Here is a 25,055-nt window from a genome sequence, read left to right on the forward strand (position 1 = left end):
ACCTCTTTCCACCTATCACATTTCCGACGCCCCTCCCCCAAGTCCCTCCTCCCTACCTTTTATCTTAGCCTGCTGGACAAACTTTCCTCATTCCTGAAGAAGGGCCTGTGCCCGAAACGTCGATTCTCCTGTTCCCTGGATGCTGCCTGACCTGCTGCGCTTTTCCAGCAACACATTTTCAGCTCTAAATACATCTTTAATCTATTTGAGGAGTTGTGGATCTTGTCTCCTGGCTGGAGAGCTGCAGAGAGACATGTACCACCCCATTCAGGAATGGCCCACCAAAACACGTGCCAAATCCACAAGATCACAAGCCCCCATCCAGGCCTTCCCCTGGAATGAAGACCCTGTGAGTGCAAGTCCTGCCCAGGAAGAGCTGGCTGCCAATCAGGACCCTAGCAGCTCTTGTGTTCAATGGCAACAGAGAACACAGGACAAAGGTAAATGATGTGGGAGGTTAGAGATTTCTCAGGAGGAGAATGGGGACAGATGGTAGAAAGGATTGGGAGGTGACTCCCAGCTCATAACCCCTGCATGATGTCCAGTTGCTCAAGTGGGCTTAACTGATTATTTTTACCAAGGGTGGCCCCGAAGGAATGACAAGCCATCCACCGGTTGGCAACCATTGTAAATGCTGCATGGTGAAATGCCCGCCTGTAAGTGGGTAAACCACAATGTTCCTACCAGTTGCAAGCTGCACTTGTCATGTTTCCCACTCCTGGCAATGAAAACTAAATTATTGGAGGCAACTGCTGTTTTATTGGGCAGCTGCCTTCCTGAACCTTTTAAAATGGTTGGTGCCATGTTAAGGGATGGGACTCTGGATTATGCCCTCTGCAGCCTATTTAGAGAGAGAGTCTCCGTTGTCTCAAAAAGTTGGATCTCAGTATCTTGGACTCGCACATCAACATGCTGGACCATCTCTTGCAAAGGTTTAGAGAGGAACGGAACAATTTGCTAACAGGAAATAACATAAAGCTGTCTTGTGATATGGTGTACTTCCAACTTTAATTTGAAATGGTTCTTTCTCTTCAGGATAAAGGACAGGATTGTTATGGTGAATGGTGTTTCTATGGACAATGTGACCTCCTCTTTCGCCATCCAGAATCTAAAGCGTTCTGGAAAATCTGTGAACATAGTGAGTATGAAAAAATTCTGTGTTGATCTTAGGCAAAAATCCTTAGAGTCTGAAATATCTATTATTATCTCTTTGCTCTGAGTCACAACAGTATAGGAGTGGAAACCCAAAAATTATGCATTAAATTGCACCAGACAGAGTGTAAATTGAATTAAGTATTTGCTCAGTTTTGGACCAGCAACAGAAGCAAAAAACATTTGCAAGCTGCCTCCTCAGCAGCAGAATTCAATCAGTTTAATTTGTTCCTTTAGAATGCCCCTTCTAAACTAGCATGGCCCATTTGTAATATCATGCCAACAATTTTTGTCCTTAATAGCCTCAGGATAAACAGGCATAAATAATAATCCCTGGTTTGTCAGTTTTAACTGGATTGTAAGAACATATTGTAAAAAGATTAAATAGAAGAGACACAATTAACTTGCGATGACCTAACATAATATAAAACATTTCTCGTCAATGAAGGTCTTTTTAACTAAAAATCACTTTTGTAATATAAGGAAAAGCAGCAGACAGTTTGGTTAGAGGAAGATCCTCCAAATGATGATCAATTAAACTGTTTATTGCTTGCCTGAGGGATAAATATAATCATAGAGCTGTACAGCACAGAAACAGACCCTTCGGTCCAACTTGTCCATGCGACCAGATATCCCAAATCAATCTAGTCCCATTTGCCAGCGTTTGGCTCATAGCCCCCAGTACCCTTCCTCTTCATGTACCCATCCAGATGCCCCCTTTTAAATGTTGTAATTGTAACAGCCTCCACCATTTCCTCTGGCAGCTCATTCCATACACACACCATGCTCTGTATGAAGATATTGCCACTTAGGTCTCTTCTAAATCTTTCCACTCTCACCTTAAGCCTATGCCCTCTAGTTTTGGACTCCCCTACTCTGGAGAAAAGATTTTGGGTGTTCACCCTATCCATGTTCCTCATGATTTTATAAACCTCTGCAAGGTCACTCTTCAATCTCTGACACTTGGGGAAAACAGCATCAGCTTATTCTGCCTCTCCCTATAGTTCAAACGCTCCAGTCCTGGCAACACTCTTGTAAATCCTTTCTGAACTCTTACCAAGTTTCACAACATCTTTCCTTTAGCAGGGAGACCAGAATTGAAAGCAGTATTCCAAATGTGGCCTAACTAACTCTTCTTTAAATAGTGTCATGGGAATTGTTATGTCAGCTTGAAAGGTTCTCATTTTAACACATCCAAAGATAGTACCTTTGAAAATGTAGCGCTACTGCAATGAAGTGCCAGTTGAGATTTTGGAAGAACCCATGAGGTGCTGAGCTGTCACTGAGTAGAAGGTGGTAATTAAATAACACTATATATATTATAGAAATGGGAATAATGCAATGGTTGTGAATTTCCTTTACTTAATCAATGTTCCAAGTGAAAGAGAGAGCAAACAGAATCATTGTCCTGTCATTAACTGAAAAATGTTCATGTGAACTTATCTGTGAGCTCTACCGTGGTCAGTCAGACTGTCAGCACTCTAATCTAATCATTTTAATCATTTTAATGTTAGTAATATTTAAACAGTCAGAGACAGGAGGAAGGGACAAACCATTGAATGAATGCAACACAAAGTACTGGAAAGAGCAAAGGCATGGCCAACTCCTGCCAAAGTTCCACTAAATTCTTTAGCTTTTAACAATAAAAAGGAAACTCAAATCTTTCTGTGATTCTCATGGAATGAGATCAGATTGTATAAATGTTGAGAAAATAACTTTACAGTAGTGCATTGTGTCAACAAAAATCAAATATTTAAACATGGGAGGTTTTCTTGGATTTAATTTAAAAAGTAGAAGTTAAGGTATTTTATGGAATCAGGAAAAACCTTTAGTCCCAGCAGAGCCAATTCTTTTCAGAGATTAGCCTTACCTAGGCCCTTCTTACCACTTCTATTAATGGTGTACATATACCCCACATGGAGCATGAGGTAGAGATGGGGCATTACCAATTTCTCCAACCCACGCTTACTACAAATGCTGATCCACACTAGAAATGTGAGGTTGTGGGATATAGCCTTGTATCTTCCTCTAGAAACACATTCATTCATTTACCCCATTTAAGACTTGTCAATTCAACATCTTCCCAGTAACATATTCTACAAATATATTACACTTAGGGTGACCTCCATTCTGATTCCTCACATCCTCATTTTAAACTGACTGCGTTTACCTAACATATTCTTTTTGGAAGTCCTTGTTTTGATATGCAAGTACTTGTTTGACTTCAGTGCTGAGTGATTTTATGCTAACTAATGGCTATGGCCTTTCTTTTAAGACAGTGAAGAGACCCCATAAAGTACAGATTCCTGTGACTAACACAGCACCAGCAGCCAGCTATTATTCTAGTCGATCAGACTATGCTCACGATGATGCCTCTGATGAGGATGAGGACTATGATCCAGCTGACAGGAGACTGAGAAGGATTCAAAACCAAAATCTATACCACGGTGACTCCCATCATAATAATAACCATGACCAGGATTCTAGCAGAAACAACAGCTATGATCGAAGTCCAAGTCCCTCAAGGAGCTATGATCGAAGTCGGAGTCCCTCAAGGAGTTACAATCGAAGTCCCAGCCCCTCAAGGAGTCATAATTATCAGCAAAACCACCGGGACCACGATGCTAGAAGGGCTGGACGAGAACACAACCCAAATGGAAGTTACTATGATGAGTCTGATGATGATGATATTCATTATGACCAGGTGAAGAAACCCATCAAGAGCTACCTTATTAAAAATAGTGCTAATGAAGGTGAGATTTCTCTTGATGGAAAACCAATATTTCAAAAAGGGAAACATATTTAGCATAGTACACTATGAATAATTGTTACTACTGCTTACTCTCTGTATGACTGTTCTTGTTGCTGTCTATGAATCACCATTAGTACTGCTCTCCCTGAATCACCATTAGTACTGTTCTCTCTGAATCATCATTATTACTGTTCTCTGTGAATCACCGTTCATACTGCTGCCTCTGAATCTCCACTCGTACTGCTCCCTCTCAATCACCATTAGTGTTCTCTGTGAATCATCATTAGTACTGCTCCCTCTCAATCACCATTAGTGTTCTCTGTGAATCACCATTAGTACTGTTCCCTCTGAATCACCATTAATGTTCACTGTGAATCACCATTAGTGTTCTTCTCTGTGAATCATCATTAGTTTTGCTCTCTGTGAATCATCATTAGTTTTGCTCTCTGTGAATCATCATTGCTACTGTTCTCTCTGAATCACTGGTTTGCTACTCTGTCTAAATGATGATGAGAGCTATTATGCCTGATCACCTTTGAGGTAAATATTTTTCATAAATTTTGTCATTGGATGTGATTTTGGGGGAGTGGTATAGTTACTCATTATTATTAGCTCAGTAAAGTTGCCACTGACCTCAATATCTCTTTACAAAAGCTGACCAAGTGCAAACTAACTCCACTGCTTTCTTCCTCGAAAGGGGTGAAAGGTTTACAACTGGATATTTATCTACAGTTGAATGCCTTTGGCAGGAATTAAGCACCAATTTGTCCTGCAAAAATATGTGAATAGGAGGACATCATTTAGCTCCATATACCTGATTGGCCATTCAATGAGATCATGACTGATGTGTCACCAAACTGTGACCCACCTGTGCTCTCAATACCTCAGGGTGACAAACTGTTCTCTAAATTCTAGGTTTAATGAGTATTAGTTTAGTTTGCTAAAGAGAATTCCATATTGCTACCATTGCTTCTGTGTCGAAGTATTTCCTATTTCACTCCTGAAAGGCTGGGTTTTAATTTTTAATTTATATCCTCTAGTCCTAAGTTCCTCAACTAGCAGAAATTTATATTTCTATCTATCTTTTCACTGCTCCTTAACAGTTTAAAAACTTTAATCAAGTCACCTCTTCTAAAGTCCAAGGAACACAACCATCTCTTGTGTAGTCTTCTGTTGTAATTTATTCTTTTGAGTTAGGTATCATTCTAATAAATTTACACTGTAATTTCTCCAAGGTCAATATATCCTGTCCATAGTACTTCAATTGTGTCAAAGCTAGGACTTTGTAAGCTGAGGCATAATTTTTACTACCTTGTATTCTATTCATCTAGTTCTAAAAGCCAGCATGAAGGAGCTGTCGCTCCGAAAGCTAGTGTGCTTCCAATTAAACCTGTTGGACTATAACCTGGTATTGTGTGATTTTTAACATTGTACGCCCCAGTCCAACACCGGCATCTCCGAATCTTAGCTCTCCCAGACTGCAATCAGTGAGAACATCAATGATTCAAGGAGAAGCTTCATTCACACTCTGTTTCATTGTAAAAAACATCCAAAGAAGTGTCATCTTGTTGGTTTTTTTTAACATTGTACACCCCAGTCCAACACCGGCATCTCCGAATCTTAGCTCTCCCAGACTGCAGTCAGTGAGAACATCAATGATTCAAGGAGAAGCTTCATTCACACTCTGTTTCATTGTAAAAAACATCCAAAGAAGTGTCATCTTGTTGGTTTTTTAATGGCATCTTAAGTACATATTTGCTTCTAAACAGCCTCACTGGCCATGAAATGCTAATTTTATACTTGTGGAATGTCAAAGTTCTTCATGTGATACAAGTGTTTCATATAATTAAAAACAAATTCTAAAGCTTTCTGTAATATATTGGTTTCCAGTTCAATTCAATCATAATTTATGTCATGATCTGAAATACTTATAAGTGAAAGGATTGAGTGCCTTTAATTTTCTGCATTGCTTTCTGTGAGAACACTCCACTGGATTAGCTGCTTACTTTACTTGCTGACATTATTTGTGCTGATGCCTTGAGCTGTCTTTGGCTTGGTACCAAATTTAAACTGCTGTCAAGAATGAGGAATCCACACTATAGTGATCACTAGATTTTTGTAGGCAGCTTTCTTCAAAGTTATCAGGGAGTATCATGGCTTTACCACTGACAGCAAAACCTAGACTACTAATAGATGAAGCAAATGGAACAAAATTGTGACAAATGAATTTCAATGTAATCAAAAGTGAGGCCATCCGCTTTCAACCTATAAAAGAAGGATAAGTAGCAAAACATTGGAAACTGTGGAAATCCAAAAAGACTTGGGAGTCCAGATAAATTGATAAATGTCACGGACAGGGAGAGAAAACAATTATAAACACTGAATGGAATGCTGGCTTTTAGAACTAGATGAATAGAATACAAGGTGGTAAAAATTGTGCCTTCTCGCTGACTTTATGTCAAAGTCCTAGCTTTGACATAATTGAAGTACTATGGACAGGATATATTGACCTTGGAGAAATTACAGTGTAAATTTATTAGAATGATACCTAACTCAAAAGAATAAATTACAACAGAAGACTACACAAGAGATGGTTGTGTTCCTTGGACTTTAGAAGAGGTGACTTGATTAAAGTTTTTAAACTGTTAAGGAGCAGTGAAAAGATAGATAGAAATATAAATTTCTGCTAGTTGAGGAACTTAGGACTAGAGGATATAAATTAAAAATTAAAACCCAGCCTTTCAGGAGTGAAATAGGAAATACTTCTACACAGAAGCAATGGTAGCAAAATGGAATTCTCTTTAGCAAACTAAACTAATACTCATTAAACCTAGAACTTAGAGAACAGTTTGTCACCCAGAGGTATTGAGAGCACAGGTGGGTCACAGTTTGGTGACACATCAGTCATGATCTCATTGAATGGCCAATCAGGTATATGGAGCTAAATGATGTCCTCCTATTCACATATTTTTGCAGGACAAATTGGTGCTTAATTCCTGCCAAAGGCATTCAACTGTAGATAAATATCCAGTTGTAAACCTTTCACCCCTTTCGAGGAAGAAAGCAGTGGAGTTAGTTTGCACTTGGTCAGCTTTTGTAAAGAGATATTGAGGTCAGTGGCAACTTTACTGAGCTAATAATAATGAGTAACTATACCACTCCCCCAAAATCACATCCAATGACAAAATTTATGAAAAATATTTACCTCAAAGGTGATCAGGCATAATAGCTCTCATCATCATTTAGACAGAGTAGCAAACCAGTGATTCAGAGAGAACAGTAGCAATGATGATTCACAGAGAGCAAAACTAATGATGATTCACAGAGAGCAAAACTAATGATGATTCACAGAGAGCAAAACTAATGATGATTCACAGAGAGCAAAACTAATGATGATTCACAGAGAGCAAAACTAATGATGATTCACAGAGAGCAAAACTAATGATGATTCACAGAGAGCAAAACTAATGATGATTCACAGAGAGCAAAACTAATGATGATTCACAGAGAGCAAAACTAATGATGATTCACAGAGAGCAAAACTAATGATGATTCACAGAGAGCAAAACTAATGATGATTCACAGAGAGCAAAACTAATGATGATTCACAGAGAGCAAAACTAATGATGATTCACAGAGAGCAAAACTAATGATGATTCACAGAGAGCAAAACTAATGATGATTCACAGAGAAGAACACTAATGGTGATTCACAGAGAACATTACTAATGGTGATTCAGAGGGAACAGTACTAATGGTGATTCACAGAGAACACTAATGGTGATTCAGAGGGAACAGTACTAATGATGATTCAGAGGGAACAGTACTAATGGTGATTCACAGAGAACACTAATGGTGATTCAGAGGGAACAGTACTAATGATGATTCAGAGGGAACAGTACTAATGGTGATTCACAGAGAACACTAATGGTGATTCAGAGGGAACAGTACTAATGATGATTCAGAGGGAACAGTACTAATGGTGATTCACAGAGAACACTAATGGTGATTCAGAGGGAACAGTACTAATGATGATTCAGAGGGAACAGTACTAATGGTGATTCACAGAGAACACTAATGGTGATTCAGAGGGAACAGTACTAATGATGATTCAGAGGGAACAGTACTAATGGTGATTCACAGAGAACACTAATGGTGATTCAGAGGGAACAGTACTAATGATGATTCAGAGGGAACAGTACTAATGGTGATTCACAGAGAACACTAATGGTGATTCAGAGGGAACAGTACTAATGATGATTCAGAGGGAACAGTACTAATGGTGATTCACAGAGAACACTAATGGTGATTCAGAGGGAACAGTACTAATGATGATTCAGAGGGAACAGTACTAATGGTGATTCACAGAGAACACTAATGGTGATTCAGAGGGAACAGTACTAATGATGATTCAGAGGGAACATGTCCCCATGGCTGTTCCGTGTGTCTGGATGAAGAATTGGATGTCAAAGGTGAAGACGTTATGATCGAGGATAAAGCGGATGAGTTGTAGGATGGTGTTTGGAGACTGGCAGTCGTTGGTGTTGAGTACTGAGGCTGTTGCTACGATGCCATCCTTGTGGGGGATGCTGGTGTAGAGTGCGGAAACGTCCATTGTGACGAGGAATGTTTCCAGTTCGACTGGTCCATGGGTGCTGAGTTTCTGTAAGAAATCCGTAGTGTCGCGACAGAAGCTGGGGATCCCCTGTACAATAGGTTTCAAGATGCCTTCCACAGACTTTCTCACACTCACAATCCCCACCCCAGACAGACACACACACAGACAGACAAAGACCCACATGCACACATATATTTTGTGAGGTGAATTTTTTTGGTACTTTCAGAGTTACATTGCACTTTGCTCAAAAACCACATACATTCATGTAGAACTCTGAGCTCAAAAACTGCATGAATTTATGTAAAACTCTGTTATCTCACTTTTTAGATTGGAATCAATCTAAACATCAGGTCATAGACAGAGAACACAGGGGGCTAACACCTTCAACATATTGTCTAGCTATCACCATTGTTAACAGCTAACCCGAGAATGCAACTTTAAAAAAAAGGGTTTTGTGATTTTCGCATGAAAGAAGTGAAACTATCACTGTATTCTAACAGATGAAAGGCTTAACAGACAATCAATTCTTCAATGTATAATTTCAGTTACAAAAGACTGCAAATTTTTGCTATAAATTCTGTGTTACGATCGAGCCCTCCACAATCACCTGATGAAGGAGCGTCGCTCCGAAAGCTAGTGTGCTTCCAATTAAACCTGTTGGACTATAACCTGGTGTTGTGTGATTTTTAACTGGGAGAGCTAAGGCATTGATCCTTTAGAAGAGCGTGGAATCCCTGACAGAAACTACTTGACTTCCATGTTGCATTGAACAAGTGTGGATACCCAACATTGCTGCCAATTTCAATGGAGTAATAATGACAAACACTGACATTTTTACAATCAATACTGCAGTAAAATCTAGGCCTTCATTTCTCTGTAAACTTATTCCTCCAGGTTAGAGCTGCACTTAACCAGTCTCCCTTGTGAAGGATCATTGTGCAAGCTTTGGCTTACAGTCTCTACTGCTTGTATTTATATAAAATGTACAATTCAATTCAATTAAACAACCGATGGTTGATACTCAGAGTGGACAATGAAGCCATGGAGAGAGTACCCAGTCTGTTATCTTATTTGGCCTTGTAGTATTGTCTCCATTTTGGTGTGAGGGTATTGGCCCCAGGTGGGTGACATTGCATTTAGATACCACAATTTAAGTCCACACTCAAATGTGCCTCCTGCCTTTAATCTTCCAGAAGAGGGCATGGAGATCTGCTTTAGTAATGTTGTGTGTTTACCTCCAGCTTGTGAGCACAGATGATACTTACATTATCATTCTTCTGTAAAAGTGCATGACAGTACTGATGTGACAGGCAGTGAGTTAAGTTCTGTTTCTCTTATACCCATTGTCCTCCGATTCACTGGTGAAGTGCATTTGAATATATTTTTAGGGACAGCTCAAGATTTTTTTCACCAGTTTCACCCTGTCCACTGTCACCTGTTTGTCTTATTGTTAAAAAAAGTTACATCTTGTTCAGTGTACTGGATTTTTAATGGCATACTAAGTATATACTTGCTGCTAAACAGCCTCTGAGAAGCTAATTTCATATTTGTGTGTGTAATGTCAAATATTGAATTAATTAACTCAGATCTTTCCAAGTGCCTATTAAGAATTTCCCTATTGTCACTAACATCTTGCCATCACTGATGTTAAAATGACTGGCATGTAGTTTCCAGGAATGTTCTTAGACTCTACTTTAAATATGGCTGCCACATTGCCAACTGGAGAAGCAAATTTTGTGGACCAAGCCACTTATCTGTTGTAAGCAAATCTATCGCATCATCTCCTTCTTGACATTTTCTTCCCATTTGTCAACATTTTTTTCTTTTATAAACTACTGAATAAAGTACTCATTAAAGAGTCTTACTTTTCACTGTGCCTTTGGGAGGCTATCATCTTTATCCCTAAGGTAAAGTTGTTGGTCTTAGTGGACCATAGGGCTGCTTGATCATTAGAAAGATATGACAGTGGTGACTTAACCTGAGGGGCACTGTGCCTCAGGTAAGGGGAGTGGTTGAGAAGGAGAGTCCTTCATGCTAACCTTAACTGGGATGTGGGAATTGAATCCACAATATTGGCATCACTCTGCATTGCAAACTAGCCATCTAGCCAACTGAGCTAACCAGTCCCCCTTTGTCCCTAGCATCACTGGGGGGTTTCTAAAGTTTTAATAAGTTTTACACCTTATAAGCTAACATATCTGAGTGGGCTTTTCTCAGCTACCTGCTGTGAAGTTATACATTTGTGTTGCTGACCTATCATTTTGCCCTTAATGAACTCTCCGAAGGAATAATTAAACTGCATGTGCCCAACTTAACCCAGAGCAAGGTAGCAGAGAGATAAGATTAAAGTCTTGCATTGTAAGCATTTCAGAACAGTATAACAGGTGAATTCCTAACTACCTTTGTGTGCCATTTTTTCTCACAGAATATGGCTTGAGGTTGGGCAGTCAAATTTTCATTAAACATATGTCATCGGATGGCCTTGCTTCAAAGGAAGGAGTCTTAAAGGAGGGAGACATTATACTAAAGGTAAAATATCTATTATCAAATGCCTTGGAGCAACTAATTATTGAAGATAAGAGGTTATATTTGCAGATCTCCAGTTGGGTAGGTAGCCCGTTTAGAAGTGATGAATGGATGGCACATAATCAATGGGATGCAATGTTCACAAGGTGCTTGAACCTGAGAATCACAGGAAGAAAGGGTTGAAGACAAAACTATGATGCTGTAGTGTGAATTCCTTGACCTGAAGGCACAGGTGCCCACTAGCAATGTGTGAACAATCCTGGAGAGCCATTGTCTGATGATGTTGAACACCCAGTTTAGCTTAAAACTACCACATATTTTCCATGAATAAATTGTAAAGTGCAGCTATTGTTAAGTGAACAGATTCCTAATAGATGAAAAGGGGAACAGATAGTTAGAATCGGTTGGTCCAAATCCTTAATATCGCAATCCAATCATTTCCCAGTGTGTTCAACCAATGCAGCAGAGTCAGAGAGTGATAGAGATGTACAGCATCTTTGGTCCAACTTATCCATGCTGACCAGCTATCCCAACTCAATCTAGTCCTATTTGCCAGCATTTGGCCCATATCCCTCCAAACCCTTCGTATTCATATACCCATGTAGATGCCTTTTAAATGCTGTAATTGTACCAGCCTCTATGAAACCCTCTGGCTGCTCATGCCAAAGTCGCACCACCTTCTGCATGAAAAAGTTGCCCTTTAGGTCTCTTTTATATCTTTCCCCTCTCATGCTAAACCTATGCCCTCTAGTTCTGGACTCGCCCACCCCAGGGAAAAGACTTTGTCTATTTATCCTATCCATGATTTTATGAACTTCTATAAGGTCACCCCTCAGCCTCTGACACTCCAGGAAAAATAGCCTATTCAACTTCTCCCTATAGCTCAAATCCTCCAACCCTGGCAACATCCTTGTAAATCTTTTCTGAACCCTTTCAAGTTTCACAACATCTCTCCGATATTCCAATATTCCACCATGGCCTAACCAATGTCCTGTACAGCTGCAACATGACCTCCCAACTCCTGTACTCAATACTCTGACCAATAAAGGAAAGCATACCAAATGCCTTCTTCACTATCCTACCTACTTGCGACTCCACTTTCAAGGAGCTATGAACCTGTACTCCAAGGTCTTTGTTCAGCAACACTTCCTAGGATCTTTCCATTAAATAAAGAAGTCCTGCTAAGATTTGCTTTCTCAAAATGCAGCACCTCGCATTTATCTAAATTAAACTCCATCTACCACTCCTCAGCCCATCGGCCCTTCTGATCAAGATCCCATTATACTCTGAGGTAGACTTCTTTGCTGTCCACTACACCTCCAATTTTGGTGTCATCTGCAAACTTCCAAAGTATACCTTCTATGGTTCACATTCAAACCATTTATATAAAGGATGAAAAGCAGTATACCCAGCACCGATCCTTGTGTCAGACTGCTGGTCACAGGCTTCCAGTCTGAAAGGCAACCCTCCACCATCACCCTCTGCCTTCTATCTTCGGTCCAGTTCTGTATCCAAATAGCTAGTTCTCCCTGTATTCCGTGTGATCTAATCTTACTAACCAGTCTACCATGAGGGACTTTGTTGAATGCCTTACTGAAATCCATGTCGATCACATCCACCGCTCTACCCTCATCAATCCTCTTTGTTACTTCCTCAAAAAATTCAATCAAATTCATGAGACATGATCTCCCACACACACAAAGCCATGTTGACTATCCCTATCAGTCCTTGCCTTTCTGAATACATGTAAATTTTGTCCCTCAGGATTCCCTCCAACAATTTGCCCACCAGCAATGTCAACCACATCAGTCTGTAGTAGTCTGGCTTCTCCTTACCACCTTTCTTAACCAGTGGCATCCCATTAGCCAAACTTCAGTCTTCTGGCACCTCACCTGTGACTATCAATGATCCACACATCTCAGCAAGGGGCCCAGCAAACACTTCCCTAGCTTCCCACAGAGTTCTAGGATACACCTAATCAGGTCCTGGGGATTTATCCGCCTTTATGCGTTTTAAGACAGACAGCAACTCCTCCTCTGTAATATGGACATTTTTCAAGATGTCACCATCAATTTCCCCACATTCTATATCTTCCATGTCCTTCTCCATAGTAAATACTGATGCAAAGTACTCATTTAGTGTCACCTCCATCTCTTGCAGTTTCATACATGGGCTGCTTTGCTGATCTTTGAGGGGCCCTATTCACTCCCTAGTTACCCTTTTGTCCTTAATGTTTTTATAGAATTTCTCTGGATTCTCCATAACCCTATTTTCAAAGCTATCTCATGTCCCATTTTTGCCCTCCTGATATCCCTCTTAACTATACTCCTACTGCCTTTAAACTCTTCTGAGGATTCACTCAATCTCTGTTGTCTATACCTGGCATACGCTTCCTTTCTCTTAACCAAACATCAATTTCTCTAGTCATCCAGCATTCCATACACCTACCAGCCTTTCCTTTCACCCTGATAGGAATACACTGTCTCTGCACTCTCGATATCTCATTTTTGAAGGCTTCTCATTTTCCAGCTGTCTCTTTCCCTGCAAACATTCACCCCCAGTCAACTTTTGAAAGTTCTTGCCTAATACTGTTAAAATCAGCCTTCCTCTAATTTAGAACTTCAACTTTTGGATTCTGTCCATCCTATTCCAACACCACTTTAAAACTAATAGTATTATAGTTGCTGGCCCTAAAGTGCTCTCCCACTGACACCTCAGTCATTTGCCCTGCCTTATTTCCCAAGAGAATGTCAAATTTTGTACTTTCTCTAGTAGGTACATCCACGTGTTGAATCAGAAAGTTTTCTTGTGCACACTTAACAAGTTCCTCTCCATCTAAACCCCCTTAACATTATGGCAGTCCCAATCTATGTTTGGAAAGTTATAATTCCCCCATAACCACCCTATTATTCTTACAGATAACTGAGATCTCCTTACAAATTTATTTCTCAATTTCCTGCTGATTATTGGGAGATCTTTAATACAAGCTAAAAACAATGACTGCAGATGCTGGAAACCAGATTCTGGATTAGTGGTGCTGGAAGAACACAGCAGTTTAGGCAGCATCCAAGGAGCAGCGAACTAACCATCCCTCTCTTATTTCTCAGTTCCACTCAAATAACTTCCCTGGATGTATTCCTGGGAATATCTTCCCTAAATACAGGAGTAATGCTATCCCTTATCAAAAACATTACTCCCCTGCCTCTCCTGCCCCCTTTCTAGCCTTCCTGTAGTATTTGTATCCTGGAACATTAAGCTGTCAGTCCTGTCCATCCCTGAGCCATGTTTCTGTAATTGCAATGATATCCCAGTCACATGTTCCTACGCATGCTCTGAGTTTATCTGCCTTCCCTGTTAGGCCTCTTGCATTGAAATAATGCAGTTTAATTTATCAGTCCTACCTTGTTCTCTGCTTTGTTCCTGCCGGCCCTGACTGTTTGACTCACTCCTTTTCCTCCTTTTCCCAACCGTACCAGTCTCAGAGTGATCTCTTTCCTCACTATTTCTCTGGGTCCCACCATCTCCACACAACCCCCAGTTCCTCCTGAACCCCCCACCCCCACCCTCCAGAGCAACTCTGGCCAATCTCCCTGCCAGTATATCAGTCCCTTTTCAATTCAGGTCCAAGCCGTCCACTTGTGCCATCACCCCCTCCATTTTCCAAAACAGCATACTGTTTGAAATGGGGATAACCACAAGAAACTCCTGCACTACCCCAGAAGAGATTCCAATGATCCGAAAATGTGAACCCTTCTCCCCTGCACCAGCTCCTCAGCCACGTATTCACCTGTGCTAAACTCTTATTCTTATCCTCACTAGCTCGTAGCACTGGCAGTAATCCAGATGTGAATACCATCAAGGACCATCTTTTTAAATTCCTGCCTAACTTTCCATATCCTCCCTTCCGAATCTCATCATTTTTCCTTCTTATGTCCTTGTTCCAATGTGTGCAATGACCTTCTACTGGTCACTCTCCCCTTTGAGAACATTCTGCACCTTCTCCGAGATATCGTTGATCCTGGCACCAACAAGGTAACATGCCATTCTGACTTTTCACTGCTGGCCACAGAAACATCTGTCTGTGCCTCTGACTAGAGAGTCCCCTGTCACAATTGATCGCTTGGAACCTGATGTATCCCTTGTTACATTAGAGTCAGTCTCGGTACCAGAAACTTGGCTGTGTTACATTCCCCTGAGAGTCCATCACCCCCTACATTTTCCAAAACAACATACTTATTTGAAATGGGGATAGCGACAGGAGACTCCTGCACTACCTGCCTCCCTCTCCTATCTTTCCTGCAGTTAACCCATCTACCTTACTGTATCTGTGGCTTTCCTCCCTTCCTATAACTGCCATCTATCATACCCCTGGCTCCTGTAAATTCCTTATTGCCTCTAACTGCCACTCCAACGGATCCATATAATATGATAGGATTCACAACCAAAGACACTTCCCTCAGACATAATCATCAGTCACATGGAAACTCTCCCTAAACTCCCACATCTGACAGGAAGAGCACATCACTCTACTAAAGGCCAACATTGCTCCTTCACAATCTACAGACCCAGAAAATAACCCTGAATTATTGCTCTAAAATAAACACTGCTCCAGGCTAACTTAATGCTTTTGGTTTATATTTTTAAAATTTAATCAAGAGATAGATCTCAATAAAACATGTAATCAAGAAAGAACCCACTCTACTCACTATTGTAGATTTACAGCAAGGTTACACTTAAAGCCTATGCACTTACCTGTTCCCGTGCTGTGAGGTCTCCCACATGGGTTCCTCCAAGGTCAGCCACCTTGATTTAAATAATCCACCTTGATTTCTTCTCAACTTGCTAGAACAATGATAAATAAAAATCAGGGAATGAGTTTAACTATGAGAAATGCAAAATGGAAAATTAAATAAGTTTAAGGGAAAACAGAGATCATTTTGGGAATTCATGAGCAGGGAAAGCATTCCCAGTGGAACGTATCAATAGGATGAAGAAGAAGTTAGGAGATGGTTGCTTAATGGTGCCGTCACAGGGCTAGTAATCCAGACATCCAGGGCTGATTCTCTGGGACACATTTAAATCCCACTACAGCAGCTGGTGGTGACTGTATCAGCTATCATTGATTGTCACTATGCTCTTTAGGGAAGGAAATCAGGTCATCCTTACCTGATCTAGTCTACGTGCAATTCTAGACCCAGTGTGGTTGATTTTCAACTTCCCTCTGAAATGGCTGAGAAAGTCATTCAGTTCAAGGAGGATTAGGAATGGTCAACAAATGCTGCCAACAACATTGTGTGTGGGAAAAAAACATGGCAAATGCAGTACAATGTGGATAATTGTTTCAATTAAAAGTTTATTTTCACTTTGGTGTGGAAAATAGATGGGAAAAGCTTTTTGATTAATGGTAATATATCGGGAAATGCAGATGTCCAAAGGCATCCAAGCATCCTCATACACCAGTCAATGAAAGTTAACAGGGAAGTGCAACAAGCAGTTAGGAAGGCATAGTTGTATGGTGGCCTTCGTTGCAAAAGGATTTGAAGTAGGAATGTCTTACAGCAGTTATACAGAGCCTTGGTGAGACTGCACCTGGAGTATTACGTGCAGTTTTGGTCTCCATTCTATAAAGTGGATATATTTGTCATAGAGGGAATGTAGGTAAGTTTCATTAGACTGATACCAGAGATGACAGGCTGAGAGAAATTGTTTTAACTAAGCCTATATTCATTAGAGTTTAGAAGAATTAGAGGGACCTGACTAAAACATACAAAATTCTAGCAGAACTAGACAACCTGGACACAGAATAAATGGATCCCCTGGTTGTGGAGTCTTGAGCCAGGGCTATCCCAGCCTCAGAATACAGAGTAGGCCATTTAAGACTGACATGGGGAAATTCCTTTTTCCTTCCACAGTGTGGTCAACATGTGGAGTTACTACCACTCGACTGTGATGGCCAGTTCACTCGATACGACCAAAAAAGAGGTGCATACATTTTTAAAGGCATTAAGGAGTATGGAGGGAAAGTGGAAATATGGTATTGAGATAGAGGATCAGCCGTGATTGTGCTGAATGGTGGAGAAGGCTTGAAGAGCCAAATGGCCTACTCCTGCTCCTACATTCTGTTTCTACACACATTCCATTCAAAATTAAGAAACATCTCTTGATCATGAAGGTATGAAGGACTATGTGATATAGTTGGTAGGTTATGTTGAGATTGATTTAAAAGGGCGATAATAGCTTATTTTAAGTATCTTTATGTTTCTAATGGACAAATGTTGGAAGAAGTGATGGTGATGGATCATTTCCTTTGTCTAGATTAATGGTGTAGTAACTGAGAATATATCATTGGAAGATACAAGGACACTAATTGAGAAGTCAGAGGGGGAGCTGAGGTTGGTGGTCCTACGAGATAATGAACAGTTTCTGATCAATGTTCCTGAACTGATGGACAGTGAGGAAAACAGCTTGGAAGGTAAGTGGCCAAACTACAAAACAATATTATGAGATTCTGACTTTAATTCTTCAATTACCAGAATCTCAGGGGAATTCTGTTGCCTTTTGATTTGTCCCCATTTCACATCCTCTTGGCTGAAGTTTTTGCTCTTGCTAGTGACAAGTTTGCAGGTGGGAAGGGATTTGGTTGGGCCAGCAGTGTGGACATGAACCCTCCCTCCATCAGAATGAAGTTCAGGGTGGAACAGCCTTTGGCTGATTCTTCCATTCCACTACCATTTGGGGCCCTAAAGTGGCCAATTAATCACTATTTAAGGGCCTCATCCCATTGCTACTGATATTAACCTTGCTGGAGGTGGCTTGTCTTCATACAAGGTGTCAAACAGCTGCAACTAGCCTGACCCTTCTTGAGGTGGGACTGGTCAATCTCATTGAAGCATCAGGGCTATTGCCTGTTGGCTGGGGAACTGGTGAGATATCTGTGCAGGAAGGTTCAATGACGAGGAAAATGGAGCAACTTCCCCAGGAGGGGAGGTCTCACCTACTGAGAGGTGCCAGCCAATCAGAGACCACCAACACTTGTGCTCAGTACCACCACTTGCAAGGCCACAGCTCCTGCTGGAAGGACAGGCTGCAGAGTCCCAGAATAGTGGAGTAACCCAGATCACCAGAGGGTAATGTAGGAGTGATGAGGTTTCACAGGATGCACATCACTTCAACAAGATTCCACCCTACAACACTGAAACACACATTAACCTTGCAATAATAAGCTTACTGCATGGACAGCATGGTAAATACTGTGTGATATAACTTTCAAAAGGTTACACCAATCTCCCACTGTAACGTTTGCAGAAGATTGGTACAGCTATTGAAAAACAATGTTAATGTCTGTTTACTCCGTGACTCCAGGGTTTGTGCTGACTTTCGCCAAGAACTCCACTAAAACAGCCAGTAGAGACAAAAATCAATAATCATTGGCTAATATCACGACAGTAATTTCCAGTGCAATCTCTTTCCAATGCTGAAAATCCATAGTATCGCCATCTGCAAATGGACCAGGACGCAATTAGGTATTGATGATGGTGTTTGTGGTTTTAAATTAGGGGTTTGAGTTCTAATATTCACTTGGTTGCAGCTAACTCCTTTGCAAGACAGAGCTGAAAACTTTTAAAGCAGGCTTTTGATGTCCAACTTTCTCTTTTGAAACTTCCAGTTAACAACCACATTACCTGTCCCAATCCCATTGGTGATGACTGTTGTCATAAGAGACAAAAATGGGTTAATTTTTTCAAAACAGATGTGGAATAAAGCTTCATTTCTCAAATCATTCTGATGATCTGTATTTTTCTGTATAGAATATTCAGACATTGAGCCTGAACGTACAGATTCACCAATTGAGAATTGGCCAAAGCATACTGTGGGGGATCCTCGCAATACAATGAAGAGCAATGGAAGGTAATCTTTTTACTGAGCACAGTAATGGAGAGGCCAATTTACAAAGTGCAGAAACTGACATGAAGGCCGCTTTGTCAAGTACTAAGGCCAGTGTTTTTAACTTCTAGTTAGATTCCTTTAAATACTGATACCGTGGTTACCATATCTTCAACCAAGAAACCAAAGGCTAAGAATCCAATATCTGCTGTGCCATGATTTGTGGTCAGTATACCATTCAGAAGCATGCTCATAATGTCATCATTGTATCAAAGTATATGAGCTAGGGTGTAAACATCTCACACTCCATCTTACCTCAGAGATCACGTGATTATTTGCAAGCTGTTGAAAGTATGCTATTCCTTGTAATATAATGTTTGTGTGTAATATTGGCACGACTTAATAAGGTAGTGCACTGGAAATCAATCCCTACTATTACCGGAGTGTCACAAAATGGATAAGATTCAATTTAACTATCCAATATACCTGACTGATGAGCCTAGGATAAAAGAAAATATCATTAGGTTTCTGTACTTAACAAGAAAGCAATTATTTATTGCAAACAGATTGTGTTTCTTGTCTGCTATTGAATAAAAACAAAGTATTAATTCACTAACTCTACCCATTTGTTAAAAAAGAAGTGTACACATACTGACACACGAAAGAGACAAGACACAAATATTTTGGGTGAGGAAGCAACAAAAAATGATATCAGTAAAGCATAGTTCTGGCAATAGTCTGGATTACAGTTGTCAATGAGACATTTCCCTTCAGTTTCCCTCTGGTTCCTTTTGATAGACTGAGTAGGATGTGGGATTGTAGACATACCAATTCTCAACTTTACAATCACTTGTTGAAGATTTGCCCTATTAGTGTCTTTCAAAGTTCTTTTCCATTTGCTTTTCAAGAAAAGAATTTGCAGAGAGAGAAAGTGTCACTGATGACTTGGAATGTTCTTTTACCTCACCACTCACAAAGATATTTTCTCCTTCACCAGCTGGATGTTTCAGCTATATGATCCACATCCACTCCTGAATCCAGGCTAAATATCCAGGAATTAATCAAGTAACTGTACAATGCTGGTTCTCCTGAGTGCCTGTAATTGGCCCTGGTGGTTGAAAAACCAATCAAAACTCTATTATTGGACTAAACTGCACCTGGATACTCTCAGAGCCAAGATGTTTAATATCTACCCCAAGTGCTTGAATAAAGCAATATTGTCGATATGGCACACAATGAATTCCAATAACTCATTTTATTTTTAAAAACTGCAACATCTTTTACAACAGTCCCTATTTAAAACAGTAACTTCATATTTTCAAGTCCACAGTCCAACTGATAAAAAATAGTTTATTATAATAGTTGGCTGTAATCAATGTCTGTTGGATTCTCCAGTCCAGGATATCCACACCCAGTTTCAGAGATAAGGTAAGCATTGTTGCAATAGTTAAAGTACCCTGCCAGAAGCAAATTTATTTCATTGTCCATTATCTTGTGCCCCACAGCCTTGTGGGTTAAACCTTTAAAACCCAAACTGGTTGAGAGATAACAATGTCAATAACAAATCCGTGAAGAATAATAAACAAATCCTTAACAGGTCTGGACATAGTTTGTTTGCTTTCATGCCTTAAGCATTAGCCCATTTAAAGTGAATTAACTCCTATATTGAAATAGTGCACAAAGAGAATAGTGTATACATATGATCAATGTTTAATTTTCTTGTGATGGATATCCTGGATTAAATTGGTGCTGTAAACCAATCCATTTATTTTGCTTTATGTTCAAGGCTTGGTTGATGCTGATAAGGATTCTCACTTCTTTTCCAGCTTGAAGCCAAACACAAAACCAGTGTCAGAGTTAGAGGTCAGACCTACAGCCTCCAAACCCCCTCATGGTGAGTAGCAGTGAGAATCAGTCCATTTCTAGTGCAAAATCTCAGTTGAAAGTCAGTTCAACTATTTTGGTGCTTACTGATTGATCTTCACAGCCATACTTCACAGCAATGAGTGCATTTAGTTTAGCAATTTATTGTTTATGAATTACTTTTAATAATCATTTAACTGACAGCTCTGCTGCTGACAGTAGCCATGGGGGTCCAGTGTTCTACAGTAAATTAGATGGTGCCGTTCGCTCCGTGATCGGAAGACACACAGTTTGAATTTCCTGTGAGCTGTGGGAGCCAGCCTAGAGGGGAAATGAGGGTCCCTAGCCCACAATGGCTGAGAAGCTGATTAACAAAGTTATTTTCCAGAGTTGACCTCCTGATTTGAAATTTCCACATTTGCTGTCCAATTGAGGACAATGAGCCATTCCCAAATTGGTAGGGTTCTCAGGAAGCCACCCATCATGGAAAGTCAAAAAGTCAAAAGTGGTGCTGCTTATGACATAGGTGGACTTGAGGAAATTGCTCATCTTGGTCACAAATGACGGTCATAAAAATCAAATAACTCCACAGAGACAGGTATCCTGTCATCCTTTATTTACACATGTATAGTACTTGACCCTGGTCTGGCTTCCTCATAGCCAGCTCCCAGAGTGAACAGAACCTCTGACAGTCCTGCTTATATCTGTTAACCAAGACTCCCTGATTAGACCGATTAACAGCCCCAGTCAGGGAACTCATATTCTGTGAGATGCAATTGGCTGACCTCGTAACAATCACTACAAAAATGAATGAAATGATTAACACCACTGAACAGTAAGAGGATAGTGTATCTCTTGCACTCATTCACTCTATCTCTCTCACACACACACAGAAATGCACACTGCCACAATTGAGATTGCACAATAGCTTTAAGCATAAGGCTTCCACATGTGATGGGAGTACTACTCTGCTCTTGGACAAATGCCACTGAGCCCCTGGATCACTCCTATTTGGAGCCTTAAATGTGCAAATTGACTTCCCGCCTTCATGGAATAGGCAGCCATTCCTGAAATTACCCAGTCATTAGGAATGCATCAGGAAGAAGTCACAGCTCTGCTCTGTTTACTTGAGACTTCCCTCTTCTAAGCCCACTGTGCCCTGGAAGGGAAAATTTAGCCCTGCTTTTAGTAAACTCCAGAATCAGCAACTCAAATATTAGCTCTAATGCAACTTGCATTAATTCTACTACTACTTTATTTGACCACTTATATTTATCAGTTCTAATTGTCAAGAAATGCAAAATCAAGGGGCTGAAGATTGAGGAGATTTCAAAATGGAAGGTAAGAAAAAGGACAGAGAATTGTGAAGATAAGGAATTCATTACAGGAGTTAGTGATTGAGACAATAGCTGCTGTAACATTCAAGTTGAGATTGGAAAGGAGGCTGAAGATGTCTGGGAACATGCTGTGTGAATGTTATTTGAATTGTTTGGTTGTGCAGAGTGGGAAAGTTAACATGAGCTGCTCCAACTAACATCCTGTTTCTTTGTTGTAAGTTCTCTGTTCATATATCACTGGCAGAAATGGGGAACCTGAATCTTGCTGCATAGAGATCAAATACCTCAGCTCCATCAGTCACACCTATCATAGAATACATTTTCTTCAAATATATGTAAAGTCACCACTTGTTTCATTAATTTCATTTCTCAACTGAAGGTACTGCATCTCTGATGAATTACAGTTTCTCAGCAGCCCTGTGTAGTCTCAGCTCAGTGATCATGTGTGAGCTTGGAGAGCTAGAGTAACCAAGCTGTCCAAACCCAGCAGCTGAGAACACAAAGTCAAACCTAATCTTGTCTCTATGGCCCTCCAGGTAACTGCAGTAAAAATAGCCAGAATAGAATCAAGACCAAAATCCAGGCTGATCTTACCCACCATACCAAAGTCAACATTCATGAAACAATATGAGAATCCAGAGCTACTCCCAAATTGCTCCGCTGAAAAAACATTTTATCTTCATGAAGTGAGTGGCTGGATCAAATAGTGTAGTCAAGAGTTTTACAGTGCAGTGAGCAGCTGATTGTGTAGGAATTTTGTTTTCTTCATTTCTTGAAGGTCGCTTCTCACTGTAATTCTTTGACTTTACTTTTCCAGATGCAGTTGTTGAGGAGCGAACATATGCTGCTCCTATAAAGACTTCAAACACAAGGCCACAGGATGAATATAATGTTGGGTAAGTGCCAATAGACTATGAGGCCAAATTAGCTAAGGGCAATGTGCAATATCTGCATGACTGCAAGTTGACTTACATATTTAGCCGAGGGAACAACAGAATCTAACTCATTCACCTGTTATCTCCTCTTCTCCTCTCCACAAGGTGCTGACTGGTGCTTGGGATACAGTCTCAAGGCCATTCAGTATCCTGTTGCATTCTTGTTGCTAGTTGTAGCCTGGAGCATGATGAAAGGCCATTTGCACAAGATACAGTCGGTTCTGATACAGCATGATAGTTCTGTACTTGTGCAACCTCGCGTTATAAAAAAAATCACGCAGTAGCACGATTTTAAATTAATGGGACCAAAATCGGGTTATAGCTAATATAGGTAAGGAAAACTTGCATTCTACAAATAATGGTCTAAATTCTTCAATTGCGCTTAAGCAGATTTGCTGAAGAAACATGTATTACTGCAGGACTGTACTAGAGGATGACCAGGGCTATTAGGGGAGAGGGGAAAAAAGTATGTTGTCCCACAATGTAAATTTATCAGCAGATCTGTTGATGATCTGAAAGTAAAAAACTGTAAACATAATGTCATGAATTAAATAAACTTTGGTCTCCTGTAGGCTAAAGTATCCTGAAACTCTCTTCTCCCTAATCAACTATTACTCCTTGTTGTATACACAATTGATGTTAACACCTTTAGCAAGCATCTCCCATAAGATGTAAAAGTGAGACTTATGGTAGTAGATGCTAGCTTTACATCATGCTAGCAAGCAACAAGTTTGGCCCCTTGCTGATGCTTGTAGTCAATAACCAACTCAGAGCAGACAGCATGAAATTCCTGTGATGCTTGCATCCAATTAAAAGGACACGGGATAATCACACGTTACAAGTTCCATGCTTGTTTTTGGGTCTATTCAGGTTAGTCCCTAATATGTGCTCACTAACTAAATAACCATGTATATCAATATTTAGCTACAGTCCAGACATGAAAGTGGCAAGGTTTGTCAAGGATGCCAGTGTTGGCCTGCAGTTAGCTGGAGGCAATGATGTTGGAATATTCGTATCTCGAGTTCTCGATGAAAGCCCTGCAGCCAGACAGGGAATCCAAAAAGGAGACCAGATTCTGCAGGTAACTGAATGCTCAACTCTAATTTATTAGTATTGACATTCCAAAACCTCTCTTGCCATTATTTTATGGACTTTTTAACATGAATATTTGGCTTATTAATGTGAAGAATTTATCTGGGTAAAGGTCGTAAGGGGTCCACTTTCACCCACAACCACCTACTGAGGCCCAGGTTCAAGTCCCATTTGCGCCAAAGGTGTATAAGAACATGGCTGAGCAGGTTATTGAGAAAATATCTACCCCCACAATAGGTGTTCACTGAAAATGGATCATCTGAAAGATGTCCAAGCAAGGACAAAGGCAACTCTCAACAAGAAGCACAAAATCCGGATAAAAGGGGAAATTATAGATTTATTTTTGTCACAAAGGGATGTTAAAATGTGGAGTAATTTACCAAAAACCTATTACAGAGGAAACTAAAATACAATTTAGAACAATGGAAGACATGGCACACGTCTCCGCTGGCTACATCTGTGGGAAGTGCACCCAACTCCAGCTCCTTGAAAACCGTATTAGGGAATTGGAGCTGGAGCTGGATGAACTATGGATCATTCGGGAGGCTGAGGGGGTAATTGAGAGGAGTTACCAGGAGTTGGTCACTCCTAAGGCTCAGGACAAGGATAAATGGGTTACAGTTAGGGGGAGGAAAGGGGACAGTCAGACAGCGCAGAGATCCCCTGTCGACATTCCCCTCAGCAATAAGTATACCGTTTGGGATACTGCGGGGGGGATGACCTACCAGAGGAAAGCCATAGCAGTCAGTTCTCTGGCACTGAGCCTGACACTGTGGCAAAGAAGGGAAGGGGGCAGAATAGAAAAGTACTCGTGGTAGGGGACTCAATAGTTAGGGGAATCGACAGGAGATTTTGTGGTCAGGATCGGGATTCCCGGAAGGTATGTTGCCTCCCTGG

At 40.5% G+C, this 25,055-nt stretch overlaps 1 protein-coding gene across 2 annotated transcripts in view; it reads left to right on the plus strand.

Moving 5' to 3' along the window:
- The window catches only part of LOC122565244 (tight junction protein ZO-3-like), a 91,619-nt gene that overhangs the window by 41,982 nt on the left and 24,582 nt on the right, over positions 1 to 25,055 (plus strand). For both annotated transcript variants that reach the window (XM_043721011.1, XM_043721012.1), the window contains 8 exons: positions 1,036 to 1,138; positions 3,428 to 3,905; positions 10,947 to 11,050; positions 17,363 to 17,519; positions 18,856 to 18,955; positions 20,758 to 20,825; positions 22,949 to 23,027; positions 23,991 to 24,147. In XM_043721011.1, coding sequence (XP_043576946.1) covers positions 1,036 to 1,138; positions 3,428 to 3,905; positions 10,947 to 11,050; positions 17,363 to 17,519; positions 18,856 to 18,955; positions 20,758 to 20,825; positions 22,949 to 23,027; positions 23,991 to 24,147 — 1,246 coding nt within the window. The remainder of the gene's footprint in view (positions 1 to 1,035; positions 1,139 to 3,427; positions 3,906 to 10,946; positions 11,051 to 17,362; positions 17,520 to 18,855; positions 18,956 to 20,757; positions 20,826 to 22,948; positions 23,028 to 23,990; positions 24,148 to 25,055) is intronic.

Source organism: Chiloscyllium plagiosum, chromosome 31 (assembly GCF_004010195.1).
Source record: "Chiloscyllium plagiosum isolate BGI_BamShark_2017 chromosome 31, ASM401019v2, whole genome shotgun sequence".
NCBI lineage: Eukaryota > Metazoa > Chordata > Chondrichthyes > Orectolobiformes > Hemiscylliidae > Chiloscyllium > Chiloscyllium plagiosum.